Here is a 12,645-nt window from a genome sequence, read left to right as displayed (position 1 = left end):
CTTCTCACCCGCAGGAGGCAATCACGGCAGGTGAGGAGAGGAAAACACCAAGGGGCTCCATGCTGACCTGACGTGGTGCTGGCACAGATGTGGTCAAGGTGCCGTCAGGGGACCAGAGGCAGGAAAGACTTCCAGGAGGAAAAAGGCCTTGGAGGGTGGGGAAGATTCAGGGCCACGAAGAACACACTCCTGGTTTAATGGGACCCCAAAGCCCGGGTCAAAATGCACATCCCACTCTGATGGGGGCTGGGGGTAGGGTGGATGCATTAGAGGCTGGGGGAGGGGTCAGACGACAGAGCTCAGGATTAGCAACAGAGAGCCTGTATTTGGGGAGGACGCTTCCCCAGCCTCTCCGGGAGGCGCACCCAGACCACACTGAACCCCTAGCGCTGGCTGAGGCAGAAAGCATTAATTGCTTTTCTAAACTCAAGAAAGATCATCCATCCTAATTCAGATTGGCCCATCCTGGAACCGTCCATCAGCTGTTGGTGTGGCAGTAGCAGGAGGGCAGCTGGGAGTGGGGGGAGAGGAAAGGGACTCAGAGGGGGAGTGATCCCCACCGAAGGGTTCGCTAAATGTTCCTGGGGGTCAGGCCTCGGGTGTCCGTGATCTTGGACAACAGGGAGCGCAGCAGCATCTTGATTAATCCGCAGAGAGCGCCCTGGCCTCTGCATCACCCTCTGTTCTCAATCGCTCAATCCTTCTAATTTCCCAGCGATTTAATTAAAGGATCTTTCCCTTACAAGAATGTCTCATTTTCCACCGAGCAGCGTTAAAAGAATTAGGAGTCACTAAAGCTGATCAGACTGCGGTTGTTTCCCTGTCAGAACAGAAAGGGGACAACAGGATGACTCAGATGCCCACTGCCCCCAACCCCTTACCCCAAGCAGGAAATCGAGGCCCAGGGAGAAGGGGTATCCTCGGGGTCACACGAGGAACTAGTGGCAGACTCGGATCGTGACAAACCCATCCTCTTCCATCTCCCCTCCATTCACGCCATAAAGGGCTGTAATCTTCAACTAGTGACTCCAGTTTATGCCTCTTTAAAATGACATGATATTCATGAAAGTTAAATTTGGGTATGAGTGTAAAAGTACTTGGTTGCTGGAAATCAACATTAACACAAATGCCTTTGCAGTTCCTAAGAAGCTGGCCCTGTAGACCCAGGCACCTAGGACAGGAGTCAGTAAACAATGGTCCGTGGGCCCAATCTGACCCGCCGCGTACTTTTGTAAATAAAGTTTTATTGGAACACAGACACACTTATCGTTTCTGTGCTATCTATGGCTGCTCTCAGGTGACAGTTGGCAGAGTTGCATAGTTGCAACAGAGACTGGATGGCCCACAAGGCCTAAAATATCTATCTGGCTCTTTACAAGAAATGCTTGCCAAGCCCGGGCAGAAGAGGGCGGGCTACATGCCAAGGAAATCAGATGACGGCATTTAGAACATTGCCACAGGTAATCCTGGCGCTGACCCTACAGATGGGTGAGACGTCCCCACTCATGGAGGAGCTCACCGAAGCTCAGGGAGGCAGAGGGGCCGCAGAGGCCACGGAGCCGTGAGCCGAGGACAGAGCCTTGCTCCACACTGCTACCTGATGCTAGCTCCTCCGCACCGAGTGATGCCTTCCTACCCCGGGGTGGGCCCTCAGGGGTCCTCCAGCCCCAACCCCCCACTGTATGGTAGGGAACTGAGGCCCAGACAGCGGAAGAGCCCTCCAAGGTCACTCAGAGATGGGGAAAGGGCCGAAGGCTCCCAGCTCCCAACACAGTGCTACATCCATCCTGTCAGGCTGAGCTGAGGTGACACAAAGGCGGGAATGCTGCAGCACCTGCTCTGAGTCCGGTGAGGCGCTAGGCAGGCACCAGGCCTGATCTCCAGCCACACAGGAGTGACGAATACAAGTGTCATCACCCCATTTTTCAGATGAAGATACTGAGGCTCAGAAATAGAAAGGGAAGTATCCCAGGGCGTCCAGCTAGCAGAGCCCAGGCACGAACACGGGTTCCCCTGAGTCCCAAGTCTGTTTCTTCCAGGTGAACTGGAGCCCCGGTTCCAGGCTTCCGGGTGAAATGGAGCTGCCAGAGAAGCAGAGAAGGGCCACCCACCTCTGTTCTCCACGGCAGTCCTGATCCGTGGAACCCACTATCCGCCAGCACCAAGGCCGGGTCAGTGGCTCGGTCGTCCTGGAGGCTCCTAGCTCCCCCTGCTGGTGTGTGATTCCCACAGCTCCATCGCTCTGTTGTTCTAGCCAAACACCTGCTCTGGACTAGGGTTCAGTCCCACACTGCCCTGTACTTGCAGGTTACAAAGAGATTCCACAGGCTTTGGTGCAACCAAAAATGCACACAGACCACGCGGGCGTGGAGGAGAGCTGGAAGCAAAGGGCTCTGTAGCTGGGCATGCCTGCGTTCAAATCCCTGCAGGTCACCCACAGGCTCTGATCTCCGGCAAAGGCATGTGCTCCTCTCAGTGCCCCGTGACCTCTGGGACCCACAATTCCACCTCTGTGAAATGGGCAGCCCAGGTCACCTGCGGGGATTGGGAGGTGATGTATGCAGAGTGACTGAGCACTCCCCGCACGGGCAGGGGCTTGTCCTTGCAGTGGGGGGAACTGGCCATGACCCCCCTGCCCCCTCCTGACAGAAGGTCCGCGTGGTGAGGTCAACAGCATCAAAGGATGAAGGCTGCCCCCAGGGGGGCAGAGCCACAGGGACAGCCTCCCCAGCAGCGGGGAGGGTATCTCAGCACCATTAGGATGCTTGCATCACCCGTGGAGCCTAGCAGCACTTCCCATGCCCACTTGTTCCGTGCAATGCGAGGAGTCCCTTTCCCTCTCTGGGCCTCAGTTTGCTCACCTGCAAAGTGGGGCTGCTGACTATCTCCCTCAAGTTCCTTCAGCTCTGGCACCCTGTGCCTGGTTCATAGACTCTGCTGTCCTTTTTGATTATTGCCAACTGGGGAGTCACCTGTAGCTTCGCCCAGCCTCTGGGGCTCCTTTAGTGGTAATCCATCCTCCAGCCACTCTGCCATTCATGCATTCAACACAGTTACGATAGAAGAAAATGATGACAATAATTGAGGAGATGGTAATAATTAACCCAGGTTGGATGCTTGTGCCGTGCCAGGAAAAGCACAGGTATCGTCTTCTCTAAGCCTCACAATGACTCGATGAGCAAGGTGCTATTGTGATCTTCATTTTAGAGGTGGAAAAACTGAGGCTCAGAGAGAATGTGTCATGTACCAGCTAGTAAGCGGTGAACCCCTGGCTCCAACCTGGGAGTCTGACCTCAGACGTAACAAAGGTTCAGCTGTTCACAGCGTACCCACACTTCACAGAACGCCAGTTGATAGGTTTACAGAGACCCCTGGATGGGGCCAACTCTACTGATTGTCACGGTCAATGCATTGTGACCTACAAGGCACAGAAACCAGGTGAGAATGCCTCCCTCCAGGCCTGGCAGAAGCTGTCTTTCAAGGCTAATTTCCATCTAGGTACCCGGGCAGGATGCATGTGACCTAAGTACCCACCACAGGTAGGTGGCCACTTGTGGTTCCCTTATTAGTTTCTCCTGGTCCATCACAAGCTCCCCGAGGGCGGGGCTACTGTCTGGGGCATCTCTCCATCACCCGAGGCTACGGGTGACTCCCCAGTTTGCATCTCTCCATCACCCATAGGTCTGCTTCTGGGACGGTCCAAAAAGAGGTGCAGAATGGAAGGACCAATGCTGAGCACCAGTGGGGGGCAGCAAACACCACAGGCGACTCTGGCCTGACACGCCTTCTTCTGTCTACACCTGCCTGCCCTTCCCTTTTGTCTGTTTTGTGATAGTTAATATGCCAAACCATCACTGCCTTCTTAGCCTGCAGGAAGTGTAACAACTGTTATCCACCACAAACTCCCAAAGCCTTAAATTGCAGCAGGAATGGTGACAGTGATAGATAAGAATTTTAAAAATCAAACCCAAATGTGTCCCTGTCATGGCTAAGAGAAGGGCCAAGTTGACTTGAAAATAATTTACTTAGACAATTTTGTGATGCATGGTAAATTAAGTCCTCCCTTCAGGATACAGTTTGTTTTTTCTTTCCTCTTCCAAAGTATTAGTCCACTTAACTGATTCCCAAAGACTTCCTGCTATGACTTACAACTATTACCACTGGGAGGAGAGGTATGCGGACCTGGATTTCATCCAAGAGCAGGATGGACAGTTCATTTTGAAATTGTAAAAGGGGTTGGTGGTGTGATGGATCTGGAATCAAACAGTCCTTTCTCTCCAACCTTGGAAGATGGAACCGAAGAATAGGGAGAAAATCATCAGTGACAACAGCTAATGAATTTTAAATACTTATTACAAGAAAAATTAATTTGCTAAATTGGCCCTGTAGATACAGGTTATAAAGTAAGTCACTGTCTCCTCAAAACACGCGAAACTCAGAGCAACTAACGCAGCACAGACTTGGGGCTGCACAGCCACGGCCATGTTGGAAGGTCACGGCCTCCTTACTAGGCACTGTCTTGAGGGGCCAGAGCCGTCCTTCTCTGCCCGACACTGTGTCAAGCACCTCACAAACATTATCGTGGTGAAGCTCACTACCTCTGAGGCTAGTTGACCTTCATCTGTACATTGGGGCAAGAACACCCACACCCCCCAGCGCTGTCCTAAGGACAGATGCAAAGGCCCCGACATAGTAAGTCGTTAACGCCTCGCACCAATTATTTTATCATCCGCGTTAGTGCAATGGTGAGGTGACGTAACCTAACTTCCCAAAGTGACACAAATGCCAAGAGGTGGAGTCAGGTCTTTCTTGTCTGGGCTGGGCTCCTTATTCAGAGCCCGGCCTTCACCCCCTGCGTTAACAGATGACAGCCCAGGAGGAAGGAAAGGCCATCCGGAAGCAGGGCTGGTATTAGGGCTGCCAGCACGTAACTCTGGCTGAAGGAGTGCCTAAGGAACAGAGTCAAGAAAGGATGCGACAGAACCACGCCCCCTTCCCTGCCCTGCCCGACTCCACGGGGATCCTGTAATACAGACAAGGGTCCACCTTTCTGTGTTTCCGGGGCAGGGGGCGGGTAGCCGTGCTAAAATAAATGGTCTGCTGTGTCAAGATAGGTGGTTCTCTGAGAGCAATCGCTCTCCAGGGACAACCCTGCCGGGGGGACAGGGGCCAGACGATGTAATGACACAGATGGAGAGCAGCAGTCTACCGACACAGCAGGATACCGTGAATGGCATCAAATGGCGAAAGTCTCTCCCTTCATCTTTCCTCCCGCCTCCTCCCCCACCTCCTTCTGTGCCGCCTTAGGTCTCGCCAGCAGGCGCCCTGCCCGCCCAGGGCCTTCTCTCCAGGCCAGATGCCCCCACTCGGGGATCTGGCTGGCTGGTGGTGGGATCTGAAGCAGGCAGCCCCCTCCCCATTTCTGGCTTCCCCTCTTACAAGCTATGGCCTGTGGGCAAGCTTCTCGACCTCCAGACACATTCCCTCTTGGTCAGGAAAGGGTGATTGGGAAGCTGCCCCCCGAGGCTTGGTGTGGGAATCGGTGTCCGGCGCGTCTGCACTGGCCCTTGGGCCTCTGTGACTCGCCATTTCTCAATAGGTCGTGTTTGGTCAAGCCTGGTGTCTTGATGCCCCTTCTCTGCCTGGATACGGGGCTCAGCTGAGGCTGCAGCGAGGCCCTCCGTGTACCCCTTGGAGCCACACCAGCGTCCCCGTTGGGTCCCTGCAGCATCCCATCCCTTGTTCGCGCCTCTGCCCGTGGACCTGGTGGTGACTTCCTTGAGCCCGGGACCACGTGTCGCTGCGAAGCTGTGCTCCCACAGCTTCACGGCCAGCGCCAGGCCGCTGCAGGCAGTCCATTCGTCTTCGCTGAATCAGGGGCGAGTGGGTGCCCACGAGGCTGTGACAGGCCCAGGAGAGGCAGATGAACGAGGATGTTACCGGGTTAGTAAACAATGGCCAGGCATGGGAGCCTCACCCTGCGCACAGGCGAGCAAATGACACATCCCTGTTCACGCTGCCCTCTGCCACTTGCCCGGGACTTTACCAGGAAACCACCGTGAATGACAGGAAGCAGAACAAATATGTATTGTGTTCCTACTATGTGTAACACAATGTGCCACAGTCAGGGTTAACCCTTAAAACGAACTAGGCAAATGGGGCGAAATCATTTACCCCATCGTGTAGATGACGAAACTGATATTCGTAAAGGTTAACCAACATCACAGTGAATCATAAATGGGGAAGCAGGATTCAAACCGAAGCCCACCTTGCCTCCCAAGCACAAGGCCCCCATGACCATTTAAAGTCACTTGTGTTGATAAGTACCCAGGACTGCACATGACCCAGCAGATGTCCGGCGCACGCCCACTGAACAGCAGCCCAGCACAGTTACCATTCTTCGGGGGGTTTATAAATTAGAAGAATAAGATCTTTTAATGATTTCAGGGTCACTGAGGAGGCAAAGAAAGCGCATGTTGGATGGGACCCTCGGAAATAACCAGCTTTCGAGGGTAGCAGCATGTAGGACTGACCCAGCCCTGAAGGCACCCAGACTCTGAGCTCTGTGGCCTTTCTTGCAGACAGCCAAGAGCTCCTGCTGAGTGGCCTGGGCACCTGCCCCTCCACGTCACATGATCCCACCAGTTCTGGTCCAAGGCCTTGTGTCAGGGGACCTGGGAAGGGCAGGCTCCTCCCTCCAGCCTCACCCCACGGCTTACACCGAGCACATGCAGTTAGACTTTTCCTTTTGTGCATTCATGGTGCATCTTTCCCACGAGATCATGACCATTTTGAGTGCGTCGTTTGAGGGATGTTCATATTTGTGGGCCCCGTGAATAGGAGCACAAATAATAATGGATAATTACAGCGTGTGGGCCAGGTGCTCTGCTAATGGCTTCTTGGGCTCTGTTCAGTTAATGCTCTCAGTAATCTTAGGAGTTAGCAATTATCATCAGACCCCTTTCAGAGATCAGTAAACTAAAACTCAGACAGGCAGAGAACATGCCATGGTCACTCAGAAAAGTGACAGAACTGGATCTGAGCCCAGACTCTGTCTCTGACCTGGGTGCTCAATCATCTCAACAGAACTTACACGGATACTTGGGCAGGATTAATCTCTCTGGAATACCACTCTGACCTTTGCACCCTGGGTCTATTAAATGGCCACTGTGTCCCCATTTAATTTTATTGAGTTACGTTTATTGAATAAAATCAATATCCATCATCTCCAATATCCAACCTATTCCTCTAGGTTCTGGCTTCTGGTTGACCCTTCTGTCTTCCCCCTTAGAGGACCCACCAGCCTAACAGAAACGCTCATGGCTCACCATTCATCCTCCATGCTGTGCCACCCTCAGGGGTTAGCACCACTGTTACTCTTCTTTGGAATCCCCTCCCTCTCCTTCGACTCCACTCCCTGCAAGTGCAAAGTCTATCTAGTTTACAAAGCCCCAATCACAGGCCACCTCCACCACGAAGCTTTCCCTAACTTATCCTGAGTGGGAAGTGTCCTTGCTTCCTCTGAGTTCCAGTGGCACTTCTCGCCTTCCTGGCTTAGGGAAAGCAGCCACTCCCCTCCTTGTATTAGAGCAGCAGCTTTTAAGCTTCCCCCAGGAGGTCCCCTCAGATCTGGCTGGGGTGAGAGGGTGGTGACAATGAAAGCCAAGTGCATGGGGCTATGGACTCCACCCTCTTCATCCAGAACAACTACCACTTCACTTGTTTGTACATCTGCTTATACACCTGCATGAGATTTCATCTGAAGAAAGGGTTCTCGGAGGAAACAAACCTTGACCTCAGTGAGAAGTTACAACTGACACTGCACAAATACAAAGGATCACGAGAAATGACTATGAACCACAAAATGACTATACACCCCAAAAATGTACAACCTAGAAGGAATGGATAAATTCCTAGAAACGTACAATCTCCTGAGACTGAATCAGGAAGAAATAAAAAATATGAACAAATTACCAGTCATAAAATTGAATCTGTAATAAAAACTCCCAACAAACAAAAGTCCAGGACCAGATAGTTTCACAGGTGAATTCTACCAAACATTTAGAGAGGAGTTAACACCTATCTTTCTCAAACTATTCCAAAAACTTCAACAGAAAGGAACATTTCTGAACTCGGTCTACGAGGCCAGCATCATCAATACCAAAACCAGACAAAGACACCACAAAAAAAGAAAATTACAGGACGATATCACTGATGAACTTAGATGCAAAAATCCTCAACCTAATATTATCAAACCAAATTCAACAATACGTTAAAAGGATCATACACCATGATCAAGTGGGATTTATTCCAGGGATGCAAGGATAGTCCAATATCTCCAAATCAATCAATGTGATACACCATATTAACAAATTGAAAAATGAAAATTATATGATCATCTCAATAGACGCAGAAAAGGCTTTTGGCAGAATTCAGTATATATTTATGATGAAGACTCTCAACAAAGTCGTGTATAGAGGGAGCACACCTCAACATAATAAAAGCCACATATGAAAATCCCACAGCTAACGTCATATTCAATAGTGAAAGCATTTCCTCTACGATCAGGAACAAGACAAGAACGCCCACTCTTGCCACTTTTATTCAACATAGTATTATAAGTCCCCAGCAATAGCAATCAGACAAGAAAAAGAAATAAAAGGAATCCAAATTGGAAAGAAAGAAGTAAAACTGTCACTGTTTGAAGATGACATGATACTATATATAGAAAACCTTAGAGATGCCACCAAAAATCTGTTAGAACTAATAAATGAATTGAGTAAAGTTGCAGGATACAAAATTAATATACAGAAATCTGTTGCATTTCTATACACTAACAGTGAACTATCAGAAAGAGAAATTAAGAAAACAATCCCACTTATAATTACATTAAAAAGAATAGAACACCTAGTAATAAATCTAAACCAGGAGGTAAAAGGCCTATATTTGGAAAACTCTAAGACTCTGAAGACAGCACAAACAGATGGAAAGATATACCATGTTCATAGATTGGAAGAATTAATATTGTTAAAATGACCATACTACCCAAGGCAATCTACATATTCAATACAATCCCCACCAAAATACCAATGGCATTTTCACAGAACTAGAATAAATAATCCTAAAATTTTTATGGAAACACAGAAGACCCCAAAGAGCCAAAACACTCTTGAGAAAGAACAATAAAGCTGGAGGTATCACACTCCCTGTTTTCAAACTACACTACAAAGCCACAGTGATCAAAACAGTAAGGTACTGGCACAAAAACAGACACGTAGATCAATGACACAGAATAGAGAACCCAGAAATAAACCCAACTTACATGGATGGTCAATTAATCTGCAACAAAGGAGGCAAGAATATACAGTGGGGGAAAGAAATTTCTCCAATAAATAAACGAAACCTCCAGCTGAGAAAACTGGACAGCTGCATGTAGAAGAATAGAATTAGAACATTTTCTCACACCGTATACAAAAATAAACTCAAAGTGGATTAAAGACTTAAATCTAAGACCTGAAAACATAAACCCCCTAGAAGAAAACATAAGCAGTATGCTCTCTGACACCAGTCAGAGCAATATATATTTTTTTTAATATGTCTTCTCAGACAAGGGAAACAAATGCAAAAATAAACACATGAGAATACATCAAACTAAAAAGCTTTTGCACCATAAAGGAAGTCATCAACAAAATGAAAAGGCCACCTACTACTGAACGGGAGAAAATATCTGCAAACAGTATATCAGATAAGGGGTTAATATCCAAAATATCCAGAGAACTCATACAACTCAACATCAAAAATAAACAAACAACCCGATTGAAAAATGGGCTGAAGACCTGAATAGAAATTTTTCCAAATAAGACATACAGATGGCCAACAGACACATGAAAAGATGCTCACTGTCACTAATCACCAGGGCAATGCAAAGGAAAACCACAACGAAATATCGTCTCACTCCTGTCAGAATGGCTGTTATCAAAAAAGCAGCAAATAACAAGTGTTGGTGAGGATGTGGAGAAAAGGGATCCCTTGTGCACTGCTGGTGAGAATGCAAATTGGTGCAGCCACTATGGAGAACAGTATGCCGGTTCCTCAAAAAATTAAAAATAGAACTACCATACAATCAGCAATTCCACAACTGGGTATTTTTTCAGAACAAAAACAAAAATACTAATTCAGAAAGATATATGTACCCCTATGTTCACTGCAGCATTATTTTCAATAGCCAATATATGAAAGCAACCTAAGTGCCCATCAACAGATGAATAGGTAAAGAATATGTGGTATATCTACACAATAGAACATTACTCCGCCATAAAAAAAGAATGGAATCTAGCCATTTGTGACACCATGGATGGACTTAGAGGGTATTATGCTAAGTGCAATAAGTTAGATAAAGACAAATACCATATGATTTCACTTATATGTGGAATCCAAAAAACAAAACAAATGAACAAACGTAACAAAACAGAAACAGACTCAGAAACAGATACAGAAAACAAACAGGTGGTTGCAGAGGGGAGAGGGGTTGGAGGGGTAAGTGAAATATGTGAGGGAGATTAAGAGGTACAAACTTCCAGTTACAAAACAAATGAGTCATAGGGATGAAATGTACAGGATGGAGAAATATAGTCAATAACTGTGTAATAACTTTGTAGGATGACGGACAATAACTAGACTTACTGTGGTGATCATTTTGTAATGTATAAAAATATCCCATCACTATGTTGTGTACCTGGAACTAACGTAGTGTCGTAGGTCAATTATATGTCAAGAAACAAACAAACAAACACGACACACAGGCTTCTAAACATTAAGAGAAAAAAAATCCATCGTTTCGTTGTACCATTTATCTTTACCAAGACTGGTAAAAATCCACCACCCTTATTAGAGAAATAACTCAAAGTTCATTCTTTACTGAAAATGGGTCAGTAATGTCTTCCTTGGAAACAAAGGACAGCAAACCATTGTAGGATTAAAAATAATTCTCAAGCTTTTTCTTCATTTGTTACTGAATCAAAAGTTTTGGCTGTTTTTAGTGCCCGAAGAGCATCAAAAACGTTGTTTCAGATGAACAGTTTTGTGAACCGTCCTATGTAATATAGATGATTTCACTGTCTAGTCTAGAAATGTGAAAATCTAAAACCATGAGGCAATAGCTTGGTATTTTACAACTTAAAAGGATGGTTTATTCAAACAATTGGTTAGAATCACTATAAATTAAATAAAATTTCATTTGATAGAAAAAAGATCTTGACCTCAGTGAGCTGGATGTTGGGTGACGATGTCAGGAGACCCCGGGGCTGGACAGGGGGCAGTAGGATTCGCCTCGGTGCCTCCACAAAGCTGTCACACGGCAGAGGCGCCAAAAGGTACGGGATTTATCACGAGCACCTGGACTAAAAGGCAGTCGGACTAGAGAGCATCACGGAGGCTCCTGACTGTCGGTTTACTTCTCCTCCCAAGGTGGGAAGGGGCTGCAGCAAACCCAATGCGAGGTGCCAGGACGTGGGGCGTAAGACCGTTAACCTCAAACAGTGGCCCCAAAGCAAGGCTAATGCTTCAGAGGGAGAACGAGCATCACTGTCACATTTTGAGGGCCTGGGTCTCAGAGGGGGTTCTCCTGGGTGGGGTCCAAATCCCAGATTCTGACTTGGGAAGGGGAGAGGTAAACCCACCAACCTAACAGAGGAGAAGTACTCAGGCAGAGAATGCTTTTATTCTATCCAACTCACCTCCGTAGAGTAGGAGGTGAATAGGAGAAAGTGCATTTATTTTAAAAGCAAAAGAATTCCAAGGTAGTAAGCCGACACCACCACCTGTGATGGGAGCGGAGGACCGTCAAACCACCCTTACTTCACATGATAGTAAGCGCCCTTGATGCCTGAGGAGGGTAGAACTGTGTAGATAACCCCTCGCCTCTTTTCTCTCACAGGTGATTCAAACACCGTAAGGTCACTTTCTCTGACAGCTGTCTCCTGGTTACCAGGCTGCAGAGCAGTCCCAGGTAAAGATTCAGCACCCAGACAGGGGTCAAGGAGTTAGGCTGTGATTCAGGGAAGACGCTGATGAGAATTGGGGGTCTCTGTTCGACACTTGAAGCAAAGGGGCTATGCGGTACGGGCCATGTTTGGGGAGTTGAGGCACAGGTCTTTCTGGAAGCAGACGACGCGGGGGGAAGGTGCGTGTGCCTGTGCTGGGGGCAGCGCTCCTGTGTCGCTGGTGATGCCGATCCCTCGCCCACCCAAAGCCGGGCCAGGAGAGCCCCACGCGGCCGCCAGGGTGGACAGTGCAGAGGAGAGCCTGGGAGAGCACTACTCTGGGGCCTCCCCGCCCTGGCCGTCCGGGGGGCTGCACAGAGGCCGGCAGCCCTGCCCCGCGGCGCTGTCCCACACTGCGTGTCCTCTAGAGCTCCAGGGCCGGCTGCCCCACAGCCTGCTCCTCCACGGGCTGCATGGCCTCCTGCACGTAGACGATGAACTCCGAGGCCTCCCCGCCCTGTGTGTAGACGGTTACCGTCTCAATGCCCTCCACGTCGCCAGAGGACACCACCAAGTGATGCTGCTCAGCCAGCTCCACGGAGGCCTGCTGGAGGGTCTCCTGGATCATGACCGTGTGGTTGGAACTGGGCTCCTCGTCCGTGAC

At 48.8% G+C, this 12,645-nt stretch overlaps 1 protein-coding gene across 4 annotated transcripts in view; it reads right to left on the bottom strand.

Moving 5' to 3' along the window:
• The window catches only part of ZFAT (zinc finger and AT-hook domain containing), a 244,589-nt gene that overhangs the window by 47,071 nt on the left and 184,873 nt on the right, over positions 1-12,645 (bottom strand). For all 4 annotated transcript variants that reach the window (XM_030764163.2, XM_089898687.1, XM_022555539.2 and 1 more), the window contains one exon: positions 1-12,645. This exon is cut by the window's left edge and continues 47,071 nt beyond it. In XM_030764163.2, the coding sequence (XP_030620023.2) occupies positions 12,406-12,645 (240 nt within the window). In that variant the 3' untranslated portion in view covers positions 1-12,405.

This window comes from Delphinapterus leucas, chromosome 17, assembly GCF_059928025.1.
Source record: "Delphinapterus leucas isolate spDelLeu-1000000601 "Yukka" chromosome 17, BTC_Dleu_Yukka2, whole genome shotgun sequence".
Lineage (NCBI taxonomy): Eukaryota > Metazoa > Chordata > Mammalia > Artiodactyla > Monodontidae > Delphinapterus > Delphinapterus leucas.
This window is presented reverse-complemented; position numbering and strand designations above follow the sequence as displayed.